This window comes from Enhydra lutris, unplaced genomic scaffold, assembly GCF_002288905.1.
Source record: "Enhydra lutris kenyoni isolate GAN:26980312 unplaced genomic scaffold, ASM228890v2 scaffoldscaffold50, whole genome shotgun sequence".
Taxonomy (NCBI): Eukaryota; Metazoa; Chordata; class Mammalia; order Carnivora; family Mustelidae; genus Enhydra; species Enhydra lutris.
In genome coordinates, this window is record NW_019154134.1 from 14,728,079 (window position 1) to 14,754,931 (window position 26,853).

Below are 26,853 nucleotides of genomic sequence, written 5' to 3' on the forward strand. Positions count from 1 at the left end.
AATTATACATCCACTTGAGTGTTTTCTCCTTCAGAATATTCTCCTGTAGAACTAAACATTCTAAACATTTTTGTAACTTACTGGCTTTTGGAATACATTGCATATGGTTTCAGATATCTACAGTGGTGGCAAATCATTATCTTTCTAAGTTATATCTGATTGGTAAAGAGAAACAGGGTTAATCAGGTATCAGAAAACAACATTTTGAGTCAAAAGCAAGGTGTGAAAGAGAACTTAGTATAACCAGTAGGAGGATACAGAAAGAGCTCTCCAAATAGATAATAATTATACAAATAGATAATTACCAGGGGAGGATTTAAGATATAAAAATAAATAGACTTCCCCAAAAACCTGCCCCCCCAAAATAGAGGGAAAGACATCTGCAAAGGCCATTATTAATAATTGCTATGGCAGGCAGGAAGGAAATTGAGTCAGACAGGTAGTACAGTCAGAGAAGCCTCAAATAACTATCAACAGAACCAAGAAACACAGTAGACATAGAGAAGTCAGACTTGCTTCTGGAAAGAAGTTTTGAAGACTCAAAAGCTCAGATTTTATAGGGGAAGAGTGAAAGTACAAAAACATTAGAAAGAATGAATGGTAATTAATAATCCATGACCAGGTGAATGGGAGAAACAGAAAACATCTGGATATAATATGATAGTGAAGAAAAAATAAAGTTAAGTTAGGTCATGGTGGAACTTAATTGAAACAACAAAAAAATTATTCCCCTATTTATAAGAACACAAGGAGAAAGAGAAAAGAATAGGAAAATCATAAGAAAAATAACTCAGAGCAATTCTCTTAAGTTGAACAGGTGAAAGATAGAATTATTACTGCAGAGGCTAAGAAGAAACCTGAGAAGATTAATTTAAATGAAAATACTCCCAAATAAAGTCAAGGTTTTAAAATCGAGAACCCCATTTTAATTAACTAATTCTATGATTTAAACAAGTCATGAAATTTCTAGGTCTTAGAACATTCATATCAGTATTTACTTCAACAAGGGATGATTTCCAGAATTAAAAAGTAAATGAGTAAAAACCAGGAGGGTGGAACATGATATAGATACGGCAGTTAAAGGCAAGTTTTTAGTCGTTTTTTTTTTTTTTAGCTTTACTGAGGTATTATAGACAAATAAAAATTGTATATATTTAGGATGTACAACATAATCTTTTTAAAGTGTACAGTGTGATGATTTAAGACACATACACATTGTGAAATGATTATTACTATCAAGTTAAGTAATATATCCATCACTTCACATAGTTACCTTGTGAATGTGTGTGTGTGGTGAGAACACTTGAGATCTATTCTCTTCGCAAATTTCAAGTATACAACACAGTACTGTTAACTATAACCTCCGTGCTATACACTGGATCCCCAGTAATTATTTATTTTATAATTAAAAATTTTGGGCGTATCTGGGTGGCTCAGTCAGTTAATAATGAGAAAATTATATGTATATCATGGTAGATGATAGTTAATAATATTGTATTGCATATATGGAAGTTGGTAAGAAAGTAGATCTTAAAAGTGCTCATCGTAAGAAAAAGGAATTTGTAACTTTGTGAGGTGCTGGCTGTTAACTAGGCTTACTGTGGTGAACACTGCACAATATATATAAATACTGAATCATTATGTTGTATACCTGAAACTACTATAATGTTAAATGTCAATTATATCTCCATTTTTTAAAAATGGTGGGAAAAAATTATGTTTAAGGCTACCCAGTCAACAAGATGCAAGAGTCAGAACTCCTGAATGCTGCCTAGTTTTAACCTACTCTGAGTAAATGGTTACTTAATACAGGAGAGATACTTTTAGATTCAATTTTTACAGTTTCTATTTGTAACCAAGGAGCACTTCTTTGCACTGAGTCTCTCTTGCCAATATTGCTTTAAAGTGTGGATTCTACGTCCAGATAGATCTTGCAAATGTAAATAATGATGAGGGTGCCTACAAGCCACTGTATTATATAGTACTTTATGAATTATGATAAACCATAGTCTTGCTTTGACTCATAAAGTAGACACTTGATTGTATTTGTCATTGAATGAGTTACCTTGTGTTTAGGTGCAAATAACAGAAGACTCAACTCAATATTATTTACATAATAAAGACGTTTATAATCCTGTATGAATGACAAGAAATCTGGTGTCAGGCAGTTCTGCAGCTCAGTGAAGCTTTCAGAGAACTATTCTCCCTCTTTCTGCTTTCCAATCCTAAACACATGACTGAACTAGGACTACACTCGGGAATTAACTCCATCTCCCATCTATTATGCTGCTACTTGTTTTTTGTTTGCTTTTACAACAATAATAATAGGTTTTGTTTATTCAGTACTTCCTTCAGGGCTACATATATATTCTTCATATGTTTTCCACTTTAAACTCTGATTCTGTCAAACCCTAAATATTGCCCTTCTGCCCTCACCAACTTCTTGGCTCAGGATTTACCTCACAGAGATGTCATGCTTCTGCCACATACCACTTCTTTTTCTTGGTGAAGTCTCCTTAATGACTTCAGGTTCCAAATAATAAGTACTATTAAGAGATCATATATGATCCCTCTTGTATTTTTATAGCTTCCAAATATATTTATACATAAACTGTAATCTGGAGTTGGAGAGAATCTTGGAAATAATTACAATACAACAACCACCATGCTTTTTTGTAGAAATTGTACTATTTTGAGTAGACATTTTATGGTAAGTAGGAAAGAAGGGGTTTGATTTATGAGCCTATTTAATAGTGTGAGAAAAAAATCTTGTGACTCTAATATTAACTCTCAAAGCTATACACTTCGTTTTAGACTTTGCTAAATTATTTTAAATTTCTTTCAGCATATTATGACAACACCATTTTTCATAGAGTTGTACCTGGTTTTATAGTCCAAGGGGGAGATCCTACTGGCACAGGGACTGGTGGAGAGTCTATCTATGGAGCCCCATTCAAGGTGAAACTGAATTTTTATTGTTATTTATTTGCAAATCAGTTTGGATTGCTTAATTGAAAATGACTGTGCCCCACATGAAAAAAATGCATTTCACATTAGTGCACAAAATCTGGTACCTGTCACGTGTTTAGGATTATACAGGTATAAGAGCAGCACTTCCCCTATCGAGCATTCTGAGTTGTCTTATTGCTAGCTTTTACACTAGGTTGAATTCAGGTATACCTGCTTGTGGTCATGAGGAAAATGTGAGGCAGGAAAAAAACCTATATTATGTAATTCTTGATATCTGACAATATCTGATCTCTGAAACTCTGTAAATGTAAAAGATTTTTAGAACATTTCATATGCCATCCTATTTTAAAATATTTAACACTATATGGAATTTATATTAATCAGTTTGGACCATTATAATAAAATACCACTGATGGGTTGGCTGAAACAACCCATGTTGTTTGCTTAAACAACAGCAATTTATTTCTTACAGTTCTGGAGGCTAGGAAGTATGGGTCAACTTATTAGCATTCAGTTTCTAGCGAAGGGTCTCTTCCTGGCTTGCAGATGGCCACCTCCTCGCTATGTTTTCACATGGTAGAGAGAGTGAACTTTGGAGTCTCTTCCTCTTTTTATAAGGGCACTAGCAGTCCTGGATTAGGGCTTTACACTTATAACATCACTTAACTTAGCATTATCTCCTTGCAGGCCCTGTCTCCCATACAGTCACACGGAGGGTTAGAGCCTCACTGTATGAATTGGGGAGACGCAATTAGGTCCAAAGCAGAACTCATTCTTAATTATGCACAACAGATGTTTGTAGCCTAAAACACATGTCATAACAGGAAATCACAAGGGGACAGAAGAAAGAATTAACATAAAAAATATTAGGAAAAAAGTGTATTGATTAAGAATAGGTCAGTGATTTATTAACTGCCTACACAGATCTAAAAAGAAAAAAAAAGAGCATTGTAGTTAATAACAGTGGGTTCAAATAAAAACTACAATTTAGGTTATTTATTAATCTGATGGTACCAATGTCATGTTCTTTGTATGAGTAAACATCGGTAGCTCTTAAAATATGAGTATTTTTAAAGACATCATGTTTATACGAATGAGATAGAGGGTCTGGAGTTTCTTTTAATTTTTTACTGGGTCACTATGTGATTCTTAAGAAAAATACTTGAACTGTTTGCTTTAATTTCCAGATGATAATGGCCTTAGAAAATGAGGAATGACTATAATAAAAAAGTCTCAAATGTAACTAAAAAACTACTTTGCATTTTACCAAATTGACTTGTCTCATGATTTTAGAGCTTCCATCTAGTAGAAAGCATTCCTTTATTCTATTGTTCAGTGTAACAGTATAGCACTTTCTCATAATTCTTTTCTAAATTGAGATTTTTGCTTATTATGGAATACCATTATCTTAAGTTTTTCCATTAGGCCACTTTTGATACAGTAGAAAGAGTTATGACTTTTTTTTGTTTTGTTTTTTAATATTTTATTTATTTATTTGTCACAGAGAGAGAGCACGAGCAGGGAGAGTGGCAGGTAGAGGTAGAGGGAGAATCAGGCTCACTGCTGAGCTAGTTGCCTGATGTGGGACTCGATCCCAGGACTCTGGGATAATGACCTGAGCCGAAGGCAGATGCTTAACCGGCTGAACCACCCAGGCATCCCAAGTTTGTGCTCAAATCTTTGACAATTACTTATTAAGGAAAAATAACTTTCTTTCTGAAAAGCACTGATTACATCATACGCCTGTATTATAAATGAGTCTAGTATCAGGTCTGGATAGAAATTCTGTTAACTGAGAGACTAATAATGTATGTTATGTAGCCCTACCATAGCAAGAAATCCACTTTAGAGAGGCTTGCTCTGGTTCTTTGGAAAACTGGCAAATGGGAGCAGTGCCAGTTCAGAAAAGACTCAACAAAGACGTTTAAAAAAGAGTAAAGCACATAACACAATTAAGTAGATTCCTTGAATTAAAAAACAAGAAGAAAGCCATTTTTTCAAGACCTTTAGAATGGAGTGGGGAGGGGCAATAGTTGAAGACCCTACAATGACTCCAAGGTAGTGTTTTTGGAAAAGAAAAAGAGAAGGTTCTAAAAAGTTAGATAACTTTAAGGGTTGGGAATAGAGGAATGACTTAGAAATACCTTCCCCTTTGAGTGCCCTTCTTCTGTGTAAATAGGCAGCTTTCCCATAAAATAGGATACATTTGTGGTTGAGGATATTTAGAAGATGCTTATAGGCTAGTGAAGTCAAGTTTAACGTTAGTGAAGGAATAGGAAGTATTGGATTTGATTATACTTGAAAATCAGTCAAATAAAACTTTAGCATTTTTGATTGGAAGTTATACAGAACCTGGTTAACAGAGTAGGAAGAACCTTTTAACTGAGGTCATTCACTAAACTTTTTTTTTTTTTTTTTTTTTTTTTTTTAATGCTTCAGGATGAATTCCATTCCCGGTTACGTTTTAATCGGAGAGGACTGGTTGCCATGGCAAATGCTGGTCCTCACGATAATGGCAGCCAGTTTTTCTTTACACTGGGTCGAGCAGATGAACTCAACAATAAACATACCATTTTTGGAAAGGTTTGTGTCCAGTTATCTTCAGCTTCTTTGATAAATATGACCAACTTATCTAGGAGCTGCCCTCATAAAAATATTCCCTGGGATATTTATTATTTCTAAAAATGATGGAATATATTCCTTTTACAATGAACTATCAGGGACCACCTTTATTTTTGTTTGTATGTTTCAAATAAGTCATTAATTATGACTGTAAATGTTCTTTTCTAAAATCATACTGATGATATTAGCTACTATATTGCTCATCTGATAATGTTTTTATGTTTTTAGAAATCTAGGTAACAACATTTAGTAGTTTAAAGTTTATTTTTGTCAAGGATGAATTTCTTAAGTGTAAAGTGGAAGTTGTGTTAACATTAAAACATTTTACCTGAAATATTACTTTGAGTAGTACCTATTTAATCCTGTTCACATTTAACATCTTTCTTTAAAAGGGGATTCTGACGGTTTTGTTTTTTCACTTTCCCTTCTAAAAAACATATTTCCACGTTTTAAGTCGTAGGCACGTTAGACATCACTAGTGTATCAGCTCCCTCTACTGGTTCAGTAGGAATGGTTTCCCCACAGCCTAGGCAAAACTGGATTGTGTGAGGATGAAAGGGAAAAAACAAACTGAGCACAACTGGAAAATTGGTATTATTTTAAAACGCCTGAGAAATGTTGAATGAAAGGACTCATGCTGAAAACATGCAATACAATCTGGTTGCTTAAAACTTAACAACATAGGTTAAAATATGCACATTTGAACCACTATAACAGGTTGTCTGATGTTCGTAGATTTTCCTTCCTACCGTTTTTAAAAAATCAATACATATAATAAAGTGAGATTTAGACTGTCGTTCTGCGCCACTTTTTACAATTGCTAATATATAACGTTCACATTAGAGACAAAGTGTAGCATAGTAATAAGTATTCAGAAAGGCCATCACTGTCGGCTCTGTAACTTCTTTGAATCTCAGTTTTCTTATCTAGAGAAGGAGGATAATGGCAGTACCTGCTGTTAGGATATTTGTGGAGACATAACAAGATAATGTGTGCTAAGCACTTACAGGTGGTATTGTTATCTGCTCGTTCCACCCACTTCTAAAATCTGAATTTGTTTATTTTGTTTAAATGAAAAGCTGTCATTCAGTATGAGGTTACTTGGCATCATATCTTCACTTTTAATAAAACCTGATGTTAAATATATATTGGAAGTTTTCTAAAAATGTTATTGAGGGATTGAACTCCCTTTATGCTTGTTCCCCTTGAGAAGAAGTTGCTTTATTTGTATTATTTAATGCGTAGGCTCCTATATAAAAATACGAGATTTCCTCTTAATTATTGAAAAAGTATTTTCAGAAGCCCTCTCTTATTTCAAAGAATGAATATAATAGTTTACAGTTAGGTTTTCTGTCTTGTTTGATAGGTCACAGGGGATACAGTGTATAACATGCTGCGGTTGACAGAAGTTGACGTAGATGAGGAAGAAAGACCACGTAATCCACACAGAATAAGAAGCTGTGAGGTAGGAGCATGATGTCCAAGATACAGCACTTAAATTATCACGTAAGAGAAGCGGGCTGTTAGTATTTTTATTTATTTTATTTTTTAATTTTTATTATTTTTTTCTTGGGTTTTATTTATTTATTCATGACAGACAGAAAGAAAGAGAGGCAGAGGGAGAAGCAGTCTCCCCGCTGAGCAGGGGCGCCTGATGCAGGATTCGATCCCAGGATCCCGGGATCATGACCTGAGCTGAAGGCAGATGCTTAACCATCTGAGCCAACCAGGTGCCCTGTTAGTATTTTTATACTGTTGGGTAAAGGCTTTATACTAAATCAACATCATAATTCGGATTTTGTCTCTGTAATTTAGGCACAATTTCTGATTTAAGAATTTTTTTTTTTAATTGAAGGTTTTGGTTTCAAAGATGAAACTTTAGCTGATAATCCAGTATATGAAAACCTTGACTTATAAGGGAAAATTAGAAGAATTAGGCTTATTTAGCTCAATGAAGTGCCTTCCTGGGTAATTTTAGAGTGATCCTTCATTGAGGAAGAAGGTCCTTAGAAGCATTTGATTTGGGGTCATACTCTCTGAGCTTGTCTTGCTTACTAGGTATTATGTTTTATTGAATGTTTTTCCCTTTTGTGAAATCAGGATAAAATACCTTTTACCTAATTACACATAGGATTATCAGGAAAATCCAGCAAGGCCATGTAAGTGGAAGTACTTTATGTAGTAAATATATCACTAGACTTATAATAGTTATGTGAGCAAAAAATACAGAAGTTAATATTAACACAATTGAATACTGGTTTTAATTTTTTGTGAAATTTTTAAAAATGGGAAAATGTTTTCAAACTATTTTTTTTCCATAGGTTTTGTTTAATCCTTTTGATGACATCATTCCAAGAGAAATAAAAAAGCCAAAAAAAGAGAAACCAGAGGAAGAAGTAAAGAAACTGAAGCCCAAAGGCACAAAGTAATCAGAAATAATAGAATAATAGAAATTCATTCATTTTATTTCCTTTTGTAACAACTGTTTACTAGTGAGGGAGAGGCCAGTGTCAACTGGGGAGATATCTGAATTATGAGGTGGTTTTTTTTTCTAAATATGCATTTCTTTTATTAAAATACTGTATGTAACAAGCTAAAGAAGTATTGTGTTACATGTCTGCATGAAATCTGTATTAATATTTATGATCACGATAGCAGTTATTTATGTAAATGAGTTAAGAATTTTTTTTTTTACTTGTTTTTCAACTAATATATGCTCCGTGTAAAGAATTTGGAAAGTCAAGTATGAAGGATATAATGATTGCATGGTTACATAATTTAACTTTTCACTCCTCTTTTGGAGTAAGTAAGTTACAGTATTTTGTGGACAATATTTTTCATATTACTAGTTTTGTCTATTTTATTAAAATAGGTATCAGAGAGTTAGATTTCAACTTCCTCTTTTAGTGAAGTGTAGCATCCACATTAGTGATTTTAGTATATTCATAGTTGTTAGATTCAGACAGTTCCAGGTACAATCCTGCCTGACACCATTTATAAGAGCAAAGTGTGTTCATATTTCTGAGCTTCAGTTTCCCCATCCTGTAAAATGGAAATTATAATTACAACATCTGGGTGTTAGGAAGAGAAAATGAGCAGGGGAATTTGAAAACACCCAGTGGCATAGGTATTCAATCACATGTGTTTCTTTTCCATGATACCCTACAGTATAAGGAAGTTAAGCTGCTTTTATAAACTGTCAAATGTGAGCCACTTCAATAAGCAGTTGATGTCTTGTGGCAAAATAAATTCTTATATGGCGGTGTATTTGATATTCTTCTATTTTTTGATTCATTTCTTTTGACTAATTTACCTCTGGGTGAAAGGTCACCATCACCACATTTAGGTACAATATTTCATCACTATTATTTATCTTGACATTAGCCCAAAAGCTGGGTGTTTTTGTTTTTGTTTTTAATTCATTTCAAATATATTAGGAATGATATGGTAGTCTTTGATTGCATCTAGGTTTTGAAATAAAAAATTCTTCTTGTTGCCAAATCTTTTATTTTTTCAGTATTTGAGAGAGAGTTTTAATAACTTGCTATTTATCTTCTTTGGGCTGTCTTTAGTTTGAAGGCTCAAAGAAAACAAACAGTTTATTCTTCCCCATGGGCTATTTTTTTGTTACGTTTACTGCTTATATTTTTTTTATTTGACAGTATTGTATAACTTATCAATTTCAAAGTATTATGACATTTTGGAAGACACTAGATTAATTGCTTCCCATTTGTAGTGCTCTCAGGGCTATATATTTATTAGGTTTTCGGAAAACTCCCATTTTGCTAACCAGTTTTTATAAATATAAAAGGCTTAATTATTTCTGTCATGCTTGACTTAATATATTTAATGGTAGTGCTGAGGATGGATTTTTGGTCATTAGTTTCATCTAATATATGAATTTCTCTGGTCTGAGGCCAATGCCTTAACATTATGCTGAAAATACAGATCCTTAATATATTTCTGCTGAATACTAAGTTATATTGTGTATTCCTGAACAGTTAAAATGTGTTCTTGTAAATTCTATTTTATTGCCTTGAAAATACAGTATAAGTTTTGTTTAGTTTTTTCAATTTTCTTTCATTCTTCTTTCGTTTTTTTCTTTTTTTGATAAGAAATTTTAGTTTACTTTCTTTTGGAGAGGAAGCTGAAGAAGAAGAGGAGGAAGTTAATCGAGTTAGTCAGGTAAAACTCTAATCCCTTTGTTCTGAGTTATGAAAGATATTAGGGTCTCTATCTCATTCATTTTTCTATCTCCTGCTATATATATGGCACAGCATGTTTTCCACTGTACATGGTCAGAAAGTGTTCATTGAACTGATTTGTAAAATGATCTGTTGTCAGTAATATTTGCAATTCCTAAGCTGATATGCCCTCTTGAAATTAGAGTTTTGTGGGGTTTTTTAACAAGCTATTTTTTTAAAATTCAGAACTAGAGTTAAAAAATGATTCAACCTTGTGATTCAGATTTTAATTGCTATTTAAGTGTTTTGCTAGATGATAATGATTATGATCGTTATTATAATAGTGATGGACCAAAGCTTTTATATTCATTTTAATATTATCTATATATTCATTAATGTCATTAATTTTCATCATAGCCCTTTAAGATAGGTATTATCATTATCCCATTTTACCCAAAAATACATTAAGGTATAAATAGGTTGTAATTTGCTCAGTCACACAGCCAGTAAATAGCTAGAGCTGGGATTTGAACCATGTAAGATACATGTATTTGGATTATAAATCCCCTCCTGGTCTTTTACCCCACCAATGCTTCCACTAGGCCTTTAAGTGTGGTTTTCCTGAATATCACTTTTGACACAATACTCATTGCTGAAACACCTATGCCTTGACAATATTTAGAATAGTGAATCTGTTAAATACACTCCAAGAAAATCACCTTCAAGGATTTTTACTCCCAAAGATTCTGGTATGTGTTCCGTCAGATGATGAAGAGATGGAAATTTGGAGAGTCAAATCTAGGGAAGGGGCTGGCTGGTGGGGGTGGGGTAGCCTTTGATACAGGAAGTTCAGTGAATTATAATAATAGTGGAGGGTTGAGGGACACCTGAGTGGCTCAGTTGGTTAAGGGTCTGATTCTTGATTTCGGTTTAAGTCTTGATCTCAGCATCGTGAGATTGAGTCCTACATTGGAAGATTCTCTCTCTGCCTCTCTCTCTGCCCTACCCCTCCTCCCTCTCTCAAAAAAAATTAATTAATTATAAATAATAGTGGAGGGTTGGAATGTAGAGTTTTTTTAAAAGTGGATAGTTCCTGGGGTGCCTGGGTAGCTCAGTGGGTTAGGCCTCTGCCTTCGACTCAGGTCATGGTCTCAGGGTCCTGGGATTGAGCCCCGCATCGGGCTCCTTGCTCAGTGGGAAGCCTGCTTCTCCCTCTCCCTCTGTCTGCTTACTTGTAATCTGTCTCTCTGCCAAGTGATGAATGAAATCTTTAAAAAAAAAAAAAAACAGTGGACTTTCCTGTTCTTACATCTGTTTGTAAAGAAAATCATAATGCCTTTAAATCACTCTTCTATAAATAGATTACCTTTCTGCAGTGTTTAAAAAAAAGAAAGAAAATTAGTGAATACAGAAACCCAAAGGGTTAAAAGTTCTGTTGTAGTAATTAAAACTCTGTAACTTAGCCCTGTCTTATTTGCTTAATACAGTTACCTATTTCTAGTCAAAACTAACAATAGCACTAGCTTAAAAGCACATTATATTTACCCTTGTGTTTAATTCTTTATCCATGTTCTTCCCTCATCATAGAGGATGGTTTTGATAAGCTAATGTTGGGCATTTAGTAAGCACACTACTTCTACCCATTGCATTAAGACTGAATTGAAATGGACATGTGTAAGAAACGTTCTGGTCATGATTTTTTCCTGCTGTCTTCAGTATTCCAGAGTGATATATTTGATACCATGGATTCTCAGCTTCCACCTGTATACTAATATTCTGAACTCTGGGACACCTGAACAAATATTATTTCTGGCCTCTTATCTGACATTCTTGATTTCCTTTAGGAAACATCTCTACTTTAGATGTCAAAATTAAATTCATCTTTATATGAAAACCTCCTTTCCCTAGACCTCTTCAGCATTATCAATGATTCCGGTACCCCAATATCTCAGAAGTTATCTTCTTTAGATGTTAGTGCACTAGTCTTGCCTTATTCATGATTCAAATTTCTGCCTTATTAAAATGAAAGATATACTATATGTCATGATCGTCTGGGTATATTTGTAAATGGACAAAACGACAAATGTTAAATCTGGAAATTGCCAGGAGTCCCTTTCACTGATGTTTTCTAAAGATGTCAAGTTCAAGTGCCTTCCCCACAATCCTCCCACTCCTGTTTTTCCTTTTGCTTGGGTTAGGCTCTCCTTTATTTGGTTAATTTTTGTTTTTCCTTTATGATTTAGCTCCACTATCAACTCTGGACTACCTCCACCTTCTCTACCCATCTCCTACCCAGGCTAAGTTTAACTTCTTCCCATGGTGATCTGTGGCCATCAAAGCATATGTTCTACTGTAATTATTTTCCTCTGCTACCTGTGTTAAATATTTATGTTATGTCACCTCTATAACAACCACATGCTAGAGATGTTAGTACTCCTATGTAAGGGAAGAAATCAATACTGAGAAAGGTTAAATCACTTGTGCAAGACCATGTAATTAGGAGGTGGTGCCATCAGAATTGCGAAATGAGCTTTCTATAGTTATTTATGTCTCTAATATGATCTTGAATGCTGCAGAAGTTGCTTCGTTTAAGCCCAAGCCGTCTAGAAGACTGGCGGGAAAATAAGCTATATAGCGCCGCGGCATTCTGTGGTGGAAGGCGGCTCAGTGCAGTCGGCTCCTTACCCTTTCCTAACTCACACAGAGGCCTGAATATTAGGCTGAGCAGCTCGAGGAAAGCACAAGGGTAGGAGAAAGGAGTTTTTCTATTAGTCTTTTTGTGAATTAATTTTCTGGTTGAAAGTATGTTTTGCTTACCCTTACTTTGAGATCAACTTTGCTAGGAAGTTAGTTTGAATTTTTTCTATTGTAACAACAGTATGTGTTAAATGTTTCAAGCATATGTTACTATGCTGCTTACTATTATACAAAGTAAAACAAAATGTTTAACTTACACTGACTGTAGTGAACTTGATAACCCCAAAGCAATAGGTGTTTGCTGCAAGGTTGAAATGTGCAAGGATACCACTGCACATGGTATTGGCTTGCCCTTTATGTTGCCTCAGACCTGAAAAACACTCCGAACAGTGGAAAGACTAAGTAAATTCATTCCTTTTTGCCAAGAAAATTGCAACCTACAGTCCATTATCATGGGAATAGTATAAGCCTAGTACTGTGTCATCATATTTCCCTCATCTGACTGTGCTGTGTGATAAAGTTATCAAATGTTTGCTTCTGGGGCGCCTGAGTGGCTCAGTCGGTGAAGTGGCTGCCTTCGGCTCAGGTCATGATCCTGGAGTCTTGCTATCGAGCCCCATGTCGGGCTCCCTATTCAGTGGAGAGTCTGCTTCTCTCTCTGCCTGCTGCTCCCCCTGCTCCCCACTCTTGCTGTACCTCACATAAATAAATAAAATCTTTTAAAAAACAGTGTTTGCTTCTGACTCTCAAATCTCTATCTCTAGGCTGGCTTACTTTTCTTTTCTCCAGCTGCCTATTGGCCATCTCTCTATGTTTAAATATCTCACTAGTAACCCAAGTCCTGGCCAAGGCTTAATTCATTATCTTCGTTTCCCGGACTTTTCTGTTTTGTGACTTCGTTTTCTACTCCCTGGTATCAGTATTCTCTAGAGAAGAATTTTAGATCCTGACTTTTTTCTTATTCTTTCTATGCAAAACCAATTTGTTGCACTGTCCTACCAATTTTTCATCCATGACATATCTCAAATCTATTTTTTCCTTTTAATTTATTTTGCTACTACCCTCATTCAGGCCTTTATTTCTAGCCTCGGTTGCTGCTTTAGTCTACAGACTTGTCTCCCATCTCCTTGCTTTTCTTTCCCTTCCGCTCATTACCATCAGAACAGTCTTCCTAAAACCTCATTAAGCTATCACAGTTGCGGGGCGCCTGGGTGGCTCAGTGGGTTTAAGCCTCTGCCTTCGGCTTGGGTCATGATCTCGGGGTCCTGGGATCGAGCCCTGCTTGGCAGGGAGCCTGCTTCCCCCTCTCTCTCTGCCTGCCTCTCTGCCTACTTGTGATCTCTCTCTGTCAAATAATAAAATAAATAAAATCTTAAAAAAAAAAAGATACCACGTTGCTTTTTGTTAACTATAGAAATAAGGCCGTGACTCCCCATTACCAACTCTGCCCTTTAGTTAAATACTTCTTATACCACTTAAAAACCACAGAAATGTCAGGTTCAACACTGTTTTAAAAATTAAAAATTAAATCCCTACACCCTCCTCAGACCTATGGAATTAGAATCTCCAAGGGAGGAGCCTGGGAAGCTATACTTTTTTTTTTTTTTTTTTTTTTTTTTTGGAAGCTATACTTTCAATGAATTCCTTGGAATTCTTATCAGGGAAAGGTAGGAAACACTGTGTTAGCAGATCTGAACTATTTGCTGTTCTGTATATATGTTTTGTGTTTTCCTTTCTATATGTCTTTGTTCATGTTCTTTTCCCTGCATGAAGTGTCCTGTCCCATTCTGGATGTCAAAGTTTTATTTATTTTCAACACATAAAATATCATCTTTTCCAAATGTCGTTTCTAAGTCATTCCTTTTTCTTATCTAACGGTTGCCTGGCTTGTAATGCTTACATTTTCCTTTTAAAAATATCCATTTTGTTTTATTACACAAGAAACATGACTGTGTTCTCAATGTATACTAAAACATTATACCCTTTTCTTTCTGCCCTATTAAGTGTGTAGAGTCCTAGGCTGTGAGCTCTCTGTTGGTAAACTGTGCCATCTTTGAGGGGCAGTGTGTTGGAGCAGAAAGACATGGATTTGGGATCATACACACTGATACTGGCTCTTCACTTTTCACTGATACTCTGTGACTTTGTAAAACTTAGGCTCTCTGAGCCTCAACTTTCTTCTTTGTAGCATGAAAATACCAGGAACCATTTAGAGTTGTGAAATAAGGATGTGGATAGTCATTACTTTGATTCAATATGCAATCTCAGAAAATGTTTTTGAAAGTTAAACGTCTTAAGCAGTATATTCTATGTTATAATTTATATTTGATTCTCAGAAAGCTGAAGAATATCAATCTCTGGTATGATTATGATTATTAGGCAGAAGGTGCTAAAGCAGTCTAGAGGGTTGGCAAAAAACTTTACCAACAGTTTAGCTTTCTGGGGTTGGAAGCCTTAACCCAGCACAATTGCCTGAGTGTTCTTCTGGAATGAGCACTCCCACTGGGTCCTGGATAGTAGCTTGAGCAGCATTTAAGAGCACTGGGGTACACCTGTGTATCATGATCCCCCAACAACCCATTCTTCTCTACATGTGAATGCATCTTGGCACTTTGTACAGAGTCTTTGGCTTACAGAATTCACCTGTTTTGTCTGTTTATATAATGGAGTGAATACGTTTAGCTTGAGAAAATAGATCAACGATAAAAAAGTCATTGAAGTTTATTGGCTTAGAGGAAAGGAAATTCCTCTAGAGGGCATGAGATGAATTTTAGAGTGAATCACAATGGAAGTACAGTTTATTTATTTTCCTTTTGTACTGTTATTCAGACTTTAAGAACCCTTCTAATACATTTTACCTTTGGAGTAAAATGAAACCTTGGTAAGAAAAAGGAACACTAGCCTGAATATTGGAAAAGTATGACCAATAGATACATTTCTTAAAAGTTAGCCTTATTGTTTTAAACATATAATAATTAGAACCAAAGTCAAGTAAGTATCTTTTACAAAGACTAAGAACAATTTTCAGTTTCAGGGCTTGCATGAAATTAAATATTTGTAGAGGTCTTAAAAATAATTTGTTTCATTATTCATTTGCTTATCAAGTTTCTTTTTTCAGTGACTCCACAGTATGTTAAGCTTTATTCCAGAACCTGTCTAACATCACAAGTTAATAATTGGTAAAGTCTGAATTGGGGCTTTGCTTTATGTGAAAGGAGAAATAAGATAGAGTGCCCTCTGGTTTATGGATTATCAGTGTGGGATTACAGACACTACTTCACCCCACTCGTTTATTCATGACAAGGCACCTCTCCCACATGGGTTAGCTTTCCTTCCTTATTTATTTCAGTATCTTTCTACTACCTGATAAAATCTCTTTTAGAATAATAGAATTTTATAGCTCAAAGGGATCTAGTCCAACTTCCTTGCTTTATAGATGAGGAAACTGAGACTCTGGTTAAGTGACTTGCCAGACTGACTTAATTTCCTTTTTGATAGGATTGCATGATAGAATGATGCCATAATAACATATTTTGAGTTCCAGAGAGTACATTGTCAGAGTCTCTCATCATAGTCTTGTGGACAACATGAGGAAATGTGATCTGGGAGATAGTATAGTCAGATGGATTTATATCTGATTGAATACTTCTGCCCAAAGAGTGCTTTGTTGTCAACCTGTGCATGATTATTTGAACTAGTCAGTTAAAGTGTAATAGGAGTACATGTAAATTCTATACTTGAGTTTAATGCAATCAGCTGAATAGGTATAAGACTTAATAGCCTGTAAGCCCTAGTTGAATTATTAAGAGTAAGGTCTTTGGAATAAGAAATTTAACATTCTTTGCATTTTGGGTGGTCACGTTTATAGCATTTTGTTCAGTTCAGAACACATTTAAGAAGGATACTGACAAAGAAAAGGAAAGAGAAAGAGGGAGAGAGAGAAAGGGCAAGAAAGAAAGAAACTGACAAATTAGATGCATTCAGAGGAAGGGAGGATCATGAGGAGGATGGTGATAAAGCCAAGAATCCCTCCACATGGAGAATGCTTGAGGAACTAGATATACTTTGGAGAAATAAAAGCTAAGTAAAAATATGATCCTAGGCTTCAGACATTCGAAAAGTTTTTATGGAAGATCCCTCCTTTCATTTTGCTTCTTAAATGATAGTTTTATTCAAATGTCTCCACTGGTTTAAAGGTTACTCCTGAATCTTTGTATATAACTTAAAAACAGATGTCAGAAAATATTTTTCAAGTGAGAGCTTACAATCAGACAAGTAGTTTTCATGAGGCAGGTTAAATGGTAGGTCCATTATAAAAGTATTGCAAGAGCTAGATTTAAAAATACTGATTAAGTTGTGCCACATTTACAGTGATACACATAGTATTTCTCTCACTGCAAGGTATGCCAACATTTTTACCTCAAATCCCAAGTTATAAGAAGGCTTTTTTCTCACTCCAAAAAAGTTATATTGATAGACAAATACACTGCTTTTGAAAATAAAGTAAGAATATTTTGTCATATTCTTGTTTAGTCCAAGAAATTAAGCTTTCCCAGGAGGTTAGGATTGGTGGGAGAGGAAGTGGTAGACATGGCATGAAGAGTGCCACTAGGCCTTTTGCACAGAGGTTGTAAGAAGTGTTGAACAGTCTAATTTATAAACTGTTTCTGCCTCATTAAATTGTATTAAACTTAATCTTTCTAATTGTTTAAGTAATTTTAAAAAGATGTTAATATATTTATGTTTGTCTCATATTTCTGCTGTAACTAATTACCATAATTTAGTGGCCTGAAGCAAAACAAATTTAATATGTTACAGTTCTGGAGGTCAGAAGTCCAAAGCAGGTTTCACTTGGCTCCATATTGGGGTATTGGCGGGGCTGCCTTCCTTCTGAAGGCTCTGGAGAGAATCTCTTCCCTTAACTTTTCCAACTTCTAGAGCCCATTTGCATTCCTTGGCTTATGGCCCCTTCTTCCATCTTCAAAGCTAACAATAGACCATAGCATCTTTCTCATGGTTTATCTTTATGAAACAGACTCTCCTGCCTCCCTCTTTTACTTGTAAGGACTTTTGTGATAACACTGGATATACTCTGACAATCCAGGATAGTCTCCTCATCTCAGAATCCTTAATTTATCTGCAAAGTCCCTTTTGCCATGTAAGGTAACATAGTTACAGGTTTTGAGAACTAGGACGTGGACATCTTTAGGGGGCCATTATTATACCTACCAGTCTCTTTGTATTTAAACTAAGCTCTCTGTAGTTCTAGAAGGTAGAACTAGGATTGGTTGGATGGTTGGAAATTACACATAGATTTTTTTTTTTTTTTTTTTTGTCTCTAATTACAGAGAGAACTGTCCAACTTTAGAAAACATTTGAAAAGGAGTGATTTGTGTGTATGCCTTAGGAAAAGCTCCTTTCAGGTGTTGAAAACACCGGCTGACTAGTTAGCAGTGATGTCAAGGAGATTCCTGCATTGGGTGGGAGACTAGATTAAGTGGCCTATAAGATCTGTTTGTTTCTAAGTTTTTCTGTCTGTGCTTCAGGTCAAAGAATGTAATAGGATTCTTCAGAGAAGCAGAATACATGTATACATGTAATTCTGTGCAGCATAGCCCATGTGTTTGAAAAACAATTGTGTGCATTTATTTCAAATTACTCTTGTGAACTGTCTTCTAAGTTTTACTATCTGGGTCAAAGAATTAGTTTAGATGTATGTAAATCATACATACAGCTAAAGCATACCAATCATAGTGTTCGGAAATAGTAATCAATAAACTTATTTTGAAGGATTTATCACTTTTAGGAAGAAAAAATAATTTTTTTAAAGATTTTATTTATTTGACAGAGAGAGATCACAAGTAGGCAGAGAGGCAGGCAGAGAGAGAGAGAGAGGAGGAAGCAGGCTCCCTGCCGAGGAGAGAGCCCGATGCGGGCTCGATCCCAGGACTCTGGGATCATGACCCAATCCAAAGGCAGAGGCTTTAACCTACTGAGCCACCCAGGCACCCCAAAAAAGTATTTTCAATCAGTGTGAGAGTTAGCTTCTTATTTATAAAGCTTTAATTTATATTGAAAATTTCAGGAACATGTATCTTTTGCTAGCCATATTATAACAGTACTAGATTTTATGTAAATGTGTTAACTTGTTCTTTTGGAAAACTTATTTCTTCTTATGATTATATCCTACATTTTCCCTAGAGCATGAAGGGAAAAAGCAAAAGTAGTCATGACTTGCTTAAGGATGATCCCCATCTCAGTTCTGTTCCAGCTGTTGGAAGGTTAGTATGCTACAAGTGTGATTCTAAATGATTCTCTGGCTCAGATTTTTTCTTGCTGCCTTTGTAAGAAAAAAGTCAGTTTGCTCTCTCTTTTTTTAAAAAATTTATTTATTTGAGCGAGAGTGTGTGCCATGGGTGTTGGGAGTGGTAGAGGGAGAGGGCGAAGAATCTCAAGCATACTCCCCACTGAGGGCAGAGCCCAGGGCTCAGTCTCACAACCCTGAGATCACAGCCTGAGCAAAAATCAAGAGTCAGACACTTAACTGACTAAGCCACCCAGCGCCCTGGTCAGTTCTCTTAAGTGCAATTTTTTTAAACTCAGACAAATAACGAAAGCATTTTGGTGATGGAGGTAACAGAGCTTCTAGCATAATGGAGGGAAGCATTCTGGCTCCTTTCATTTCATCTTGCTATCTCTTTCTTCTGGGCTAATTAAATTTAAAATTAATTGCTTAACTTACATCTTGGTATAGTTTGAGTAGGAAACAGTTTGCTTTAAAAGTTTAATATTTAATTCAAAATTACTTTGTTAGCTTTCTCCTTAAAGCATTTTTGTGCCTGTTGGTACCATAGGTAAACAGGGCAGAGTTGAAACGTTTTGTGAAGAAGTCACCACATTTTAAACCAGTCCATTGAGTAGTTCTTTCTTATACATTTTGGTAGTTATCAGGAAATGTCTATCCCTGTTGCTTCTCTTGGAGAAGGGAAGATGTCTTCTGTTAAATACAATTGCACATGATATATTGGGTCAGTGTCTCAAAGGGGATTAAAATACTCTTGCATTGAGTTTAGTTTGTTTTCAAAAATTCTATGTAAAAAAAAAATCTTTTCTTAATATCCTTGTATTTGAAGGATTTGTTTTTTTTCTGCCAGAGTACATCAAGCTGATGGAAAAAATTGTTCACTGCAGCCCTTTGTTCATAAAAGCAGCACTGTTGGTTGTTGTTTTTTTTTCCCATTAATTCTAGTTAATTTATATGTGTGTTCATGGAGCATTGTTCTTATTCTATTTGTAAAAATGACTCTCTTGTAGAATGTTTCTATTTGTTCTACAATTCCATTCTGAAATTCCTATGTTGAGATAGGTCTTTGAACTATTAATCCTAACAAAGTATTTCAAATTTTGAATAATCCTAGAATTTGAATAATTTTAGTAGTTTCACTTTGAGGCTAAAATTTTCCTGTTTTCATTCCTTTTGTAGTGAAAAAGATGATGCAGTAGGAGATTCAACCAATGTAAGTATTAACTTTAGTATATAGTTTGAACAATTAATAGAAAATTCAAGATGTTTATAAAAATTTAGTATTTTTCTTAAAAGGTAGTATATGTTACATTTATAATTATATATTTAAATTTTTGAAAAAAAATTAAAAATCTGAGAAGTAAATCATTTATTTTGATTGGAATATTTCCTTCCAAGCATATGTGTAGATGTGTGTGTATTTCCCTACAAAATTGAAATCTTACATGTTTATGAATTTCTAACCTGTTTTTTCTCCCTCTCATTACCTGAATACTCAAAATTCAGATGTCATTGATTTTATTTTATTATGTTAAAAGTTTAAATGTTGATGCATGGGTATCCTACATGGTGTATGGGAAAATGCTTCGATTAGTTATTTATAGTATTGCTTTATATACACAATTCTGAAGATCCTCTTTCAAGACTATGTTGATCTTTCTTTATTAGTTGTATTAGGTATTAAAGCGATAAAAAAAGACTTGAAGGTGATGAGAGGGCAGGCAATGCAGATACGTGGAATATGAGTGTTTCAAGATAGAAAGAACACCAGCTCTAACTGGTGATTCTTATGATTATATCCTACATTTTTCCCTAGAAAAATGGTGTTGCTGGCCTGGAGTTGTGGGAAATTATGTGCAGGAGGTATAGAATGTATAGGGTTGTAAGTGATTTGGGGATCCACTGGAGGATTCCAAGAAGAGGAGTAGGCAGTATAATTAAGATTATAGGAAGAAATCTCAGCTTCTCCACCTCCTGATTCTACTGGAATTAATCTCTAGTTGAGGTCAGTATACTGGCCAACTGCCTGCAGAAGCCACATTTCCAACTGGGAAAGAACAGGAATATAGATAGACACAATATCCTGGGTGATACAGAGGGAGTACAGCCCGTGTTGCACAGAAGGGCTATGGGTTCAGTGAGCAAACACCCCTTATTTGGGTATCCCATACTTACATAGTTGGCCTAGAGCAGACCCCAGGAGTATTCCCACCTGGAACAGATTGTTCAAGCCCCTACTAATTCAAGACAAAAGAAAACAAAAAACAAAACTGGCCTAGATAGAATGCAATGACGAGAGTCTGGGATGGATCTCTGGAAGTTTAAGGGGAAATGGGATGCCTGGCAAATATTCCACTTCAATTTCTACAGGATGGAGAATATGAAGGTGCAGAGCATGATGAATATATTGATGGTGATGAGAAGAATCTGATGAGAGAACGAATTGCAAAAAAGTTAAAAAAGGACGCAGGTGGAAATGTTAAGTCATCTGGAGAGGGAGACGTGAAGAAATCAGTTAGCCGCAGGTGAGTCAATTACTGTGCGTCTGACAGGTGTCAGTTTGTCTTTTTTAGACTTCACTTTAAATTAGTATGAAGTCCTCTATTCATCTTATTTTTTTAGCACTATTTTCATAATGTTTGATATGTATGCCATTTGTGTGTTAGCCTATTTGGAGGCCTAAAATAGACCAGTTTTTTGTTGTGTTTTTTTTTAAAGATTTTATTTATTTATTTGACAGAGAGAGATCACAAGTAGGCAGAGAGGCGGGCAGAGAGAGAGAGGGGGAAGCAGGCTCCCCGCTGAGCAGAGAGCCCGATGTGGGGCTCGATCCCAGGACTCCGGGATCATGACCTGGGCCGAAGGCAGAGGCTTTAACCCACTGAGCCACCCAGGCGTCCCAAAATAGACCAGTTTTAAAGTACTTATAGCAGTGGTCCCCTGAGTCAAATTCTACTTCATTTCTTTCTAATCTCTTCTTTAAAAGCCACTGTAAATTCTCATATATGGGGTAAACAACATATTAATTACATGTGGAAGGCTATGAAATGAACAGAGTGTTCTATAGAATGAAAAGAGAAGTCCTCAGATTTAGGTGAGTAAAATTTGTCAAAATTGCTTATGAAAGTATATGGGCCTGAAAACATTCTTAAATATCTTTTCAAGTCTGATTCATACTATATACCTCTCCTAATCTCAGTGGTATCATGAAAGAAATGTCAGCAAATGTGTGATGATAAAGAGTTGTTGAGTTTTGTGACTCCTAAAGTTCAGTTTAATTGAAAAGCTCTCCTTTGTGATTCTGTTATTACAGCTGTATGGTATACATTTAGATAATACTGCTTTAACTATCTTATTTTTATTATTTATTTGAGAGAGAGAGAGAGAGAGCATGCCCACAGAGAGAGAGTGAGAGTGAGAAACAGACTCTCTGCTCAACAAGGAGCCTGATGTGGGGCTCGATCCCAGGACTCTGGGATCACGACCTAAGCCAAAGGCAGATGCTTAACTGACTGAATGGGCCACCTAGGTGCCCCTAAATAATATTGCTTTATAAAATGTTTTCGGGGCACCTGGGTGGCTCTGTCAGTTAAGTATCTCAGAGTCATGACCTCAGGGTCCTGGGATCAAGAGCTTTGTCGGGCTCCCCGTTCAGCAGGGTGTCTGCTTCTCCTTATCCCTCTCCTTCTGTCCTTCCCACACAACTAGTTCTTTCTCTCTCAAATAAATAAGTAAAATCTTAAAAAAAATTTTTTTTGGATTATACACATCTGTTGATAAAATAGATGTAACTAATATAAACAATATTCTTTTTCTCTATTTCTGTTTCATATAGAAAAACTTTAAAAAAAAGAAAAACTTAAAAAACATTTCCATGTTTTCATTGCTTCACTCCCTTAATTTTTTCTTTTTGTAACCAGAAAAGTAATTCCCAGAAATTCCCACTGATAGTATAAACTTCTATATTCAGAAATAGTAATTAAATATAGTAGATTACCTTTGGGCCACTATTGACAATATTTTAGCACTTATACATCACATCAGCTCAGTAACTTTAAGTCAGATTACATATACAATCAATATATATTTTTTTCTCTCTCTCATTCAAGATATGCATTTTCTGATTGTTAAGAGCTATGAATTTTTTAAAGATTAGGTTTATAATGTGACAAAAAATATATTTTCAGGTTTTTTTAAAAGATTTATTTATATTTAGAGAGAGAGAAAGAGCACATGTATGGGGAGGTGGTGCAGAGGGAGAGGGAGAGTATGAATCTCAAACAGACTCCAAGCTGAGCACAGAGCCTGACACAGGGCTCTATCTCAAAACCCTGAGATCATGACCTGAGCCAAAACCAAGAGTCAGATGCTCAACCAACTGAATCACCCAGATGCCCCCATTTTTAGTTTTTAATAGATGAAACAAATAGTTGTTATGTTTAAGTGCTTAATTCCTCAATTCTACTATCTTATTGGCTTTAATAACAATTTCCAATACTACACCTGGCTTCCTGCACTGCGAAATAAGAGTAACTCCTTCCACTTACTCTTTTCTTTTCCCCTCCCTGCCCCTTTGAGACCAATCCTTAGTTCCTTCTCCTCTGTTGCAAAGGGAAAGGAATCTCTCTACCCAAAGTGATTCCACCCTCTTTCCCATCTTTAGTTTTCTCTCTTTACTGGTTCCTTTCCTTCAGCTTATGAATAGACTTAAACCTCTCCCAGCATTCAAGAGTGAAAACAAACAAAACTATTCCATTTTATTTCCTGTTCCCACCTTATTACTTCCTATTTATTTCTAAATACCCATCAGTTAGATTCTCCCTCATCATTCCACTGAAAATACTCTCACTAAGGCCTTCTAATTGGCAAATCTAATGGCTGCTTTGCAATTTTTGTTTTTCTTGGTGTCTCTGCTGTGGAATATTGGGCATTTTTTATCTCTTGTCTCTTGAAACCCATTTTGTTGCAGAACTTTGCTACTTAAATTGGGATCTGTAGACTAGTAACATTAGTATCACTTGGGAAATATTTAGAAATACTGAGTTTCAAGCTCTGTCCCACACTTGAGGAATCAATCTGCATTTTACAAGAATCCCAGCTAATCTGTATGCATACTAACTTTTGAGAAACACTCTTCTAGAATACTAATTTTTAATTCCCCTGTTACTGGACTAGTTCAAGTTTATATATCATCTTACCTCCAAGGTCAGCAACTTGGTAGTACCATCTCTGACTCCTTAGAGTATACATATTACACCTTTTTTTTTTTAAAGGAGATTTTATTTTATTTTTAAGATTTTATTTATTTATTTGACACAGAGAGATAGACACAGCGAGAGAGGGAATACAAGCAGGGGGAGAGGGAGATGGAGAAGCAGTCTTCCTGAGGAGCAGGAGCCTGATGCGGGACTTGATCCCAGGACCCTGAGATCATGACCTGAGCCAAAGGCAGACAAAGGGCGCCACCCAGGCGCCCCCATATCACACCTTTCTTACATGTCTTTGATAGTATGATGTTAGCTTATACCTTTATTTCCTTCCTTATGTACCCTTATTCCGTACTTTTCTTGAAGTTAACTTTCTCGAAGGCAGAAATTGTACCATTTGTTTGTGTTTTTCCATGGCCAAACATCATAGGTACCCAAATATTTGTATAAAAGAATGAACAAGGGGCGCCTGGGTGGCTCAGTGGGTTGGTCCGCTGCCTTCGGCTCAGGTCATGATCTCGGGGTCCTGGGATCGAGTCCCGCATCGGGCTCTCTGCTCAGCGGGGAGCCTGCTTCCACCTCTCTCTCTGCCTGCCTCTCTGCCTACTTGTGATCTCTCTCTGTCAAATAAATAAAATCTTTAAAAAAAAAAAAAAGAATGAACAACATCAAAATGATTGAATTTTTCTTTAACAAATCACTTTCACCTCTAGATCTTGTAAGTAACTTGCTTGTATTTATCATATGGGATTTACTGGTTTACCTATCTATCCCTTGCCTAGATTAAATTTCTTCAGAGATTATATCCTTTTTTATCTTTTCTTTTAAAAAAGTTTTTATTTATTTGAGAGAGAGAACGAGCAGGTGAGGGTGAGAGTGACAGGGAGAAGCAGACTCCCCACCAAGCAGCGAGCCTGACGTGGGGCTCAATCCCAGAACCTTGGGATCATGGCCTGAGCCGAAGGCAGACGCTTAACTGACTAAGCCACCCAGGTGCCCTGTGTCCTTTTTATCTTTACATCCTGAGTATAGTATAGTAAGTAGATGGTCCTTAAAGTTTGTATGAGTAGATTAATAAATGAATAAATATATCTGTGATGGAGGATATTAGAGGAATGGTTTTTCATTCCCAACTTTCTGTTAGATTCCCTGGGGGAACATTCAAAGAAATACTGATAGCTAGGCCCCATCTCCACAGATTCTGAATCATTTGGTCTGAAGGAAAACCTGGACACATCCTCCTCTTTAACTTTTTAGCTTTTAATTAAAGTATGTTATACATACAGAATATATTTGTCTTAGCTCTATTTCACAGTGCACATATCATAATTATACAGCTTGCTAAATTTTTACAAACCATATATACTCATACCCATCATCCAGATCAAGAAACAGAAAATTCTATCACACAGAAATCTCCCTCTTGCCCATCTCACTCCCCTCACCCTCTAAGAGTAACTGCTTTTCTAACTTGTATGAACAGATACTAGTGTAGGGCAACAATACTTTGTAAAATCTCCCCAGATATACTAATGTCCCTCCAGGGTTAAGAACTCTACTACCCTCTAACCAAAATTAGAGCAGAGATCAATGAGTTAGAAACTAGAGATACAGTAAACACATTAACAAAACTAGAAGCTGGTTCTTTGAAAGAATCAGTAAGATTGATAAAACACTGGCCGAACTAATTGAAAAGAAAAGAGAGAGGACCGAAATTAATAAAATTATGAATGAAAGGGGAGAGATCATGACTAACACCAAGGAAATAGAAACAATATAAGAAATTACTATCAACAGTTATATGCCAATAAGTTAAGCAAACTAGAAGAAATGGATGCATTCCTGGAAACCTATAAACTTCCAAGACTGAAACAGGAAGAAATCGATAACCTGAATAGACCAATATCTAGCAACGAGATTGAAGCAGTGATCAAAAACCTCCCAAATTTCCTGGATTTCCTGGGGAATTCTACCAAACATTCAAAGCAGAAATAATACCTATTCTCCTGAAGCTGTTTCAAAAATAGAAACAGAAGGAAAACTTCAGACTCTTTCTATGAAGTCAGCATTACCCTGATCCCCAAACCAGGCAAAGACCCCATCAAAAAGAATTTCAGACCAATATCCCTGATGAATATGGATGCCAAGATTCTCAGTAAGATCCTAGCTGATAGGATCCAACAGTACATTAAAAAGATTATTCACCATGGGATGCATCCCTGGGATGCAAGGGTGGTTCAACATTCACAAATCAACCAATGTGATAGAACAAATCAATAAGCAAAGACAGAAGAACCACATGGTCCTCTCGATTGATGCAGAAAAAGCATTTGACAAAATACAGCATCCATTCCTGATTAAACTCTTCAGATTATAGGGATAGAGGAAACATTCCTCAACTTCATAAAATCTATCTATGAAAAACCCACAGGGAATATCATTCTCAATGGGGAAAAGCTGACAGCCTTCCCTTTGAGATCAGGAACACCACAAGGATGCACACTCTCACCACTGTTGTTCAACATAGTACTAGAAGTCCTAGCAACAGCAATCAGAAAACAAAAAGAAATAGAAGGTATTCTAACTGGCAAAGAATAAGTCAAACTCTCTCTCTTTGCAGATGACATGATACTTTATATGGAAAACCCAAAAGACTCTACTCCCAAACTACTAGAACTCATATAGCAGTTCAGTAATGTGGCAGGATACAAAATCAATGCACAGAAATCAGTTGCTTTCTTATACACTATACACTTTTATTATACACTATACACTTATACACTAACAATGAAACTGTAGAAAGGGAAATTAGAGAATCGATCCCATTTACAATAGCACCAAAACCCATAAGATACCTTGGAATAAACCT

At 35.7% G+C, this 26,853-nt stretch overlaps 1 protein-coding gene across 2 annotated transcripts in view; it reads left to right on the forward strand.

Moving 5' to 3' along the window:
- LOC111156910 (CWC27 spliceosome associated protein homolog) overlaps positions 1–26,853 on the forward strand; it is a 200,224-nt gene that overhangs the window by 10,770 nt on the left and 162,601 nt on the right. For both annotated transcript variants that reach the window (XM_022518040.1, XM_022518039.1), the window contains 8 exons: positions 2,846–2,958; positions 5,410–5,553; positions 6,959–7,057; positions 7,914–8,017; positions 9,708–9,777; positions 18,675–18,754; positions 19,957–19,990; positions 21,148–21,302. In XM_022518040.1, coding sequence (XP_022373748.1) covers positions 2,846–2,958; positions 5,410–5,553; positions 6,959–7,057; positions 7,914–8,017; positions 9,708–9,777; positions 18,675–18,754; positions 19,957–19,990; positions 21,148–21,302 — 799 coding nt within the window. The remainder of the gene's footprint in view (positions 1–2,845; positions 2,959–5,409; positions 5,554–6,958; positions 7,058–7,913; positions 8,018–9,707; positions 9,778–18,674; positions 18,755–19,956; positions 19,991–21,147; positions 21,303–26,853) is intronic.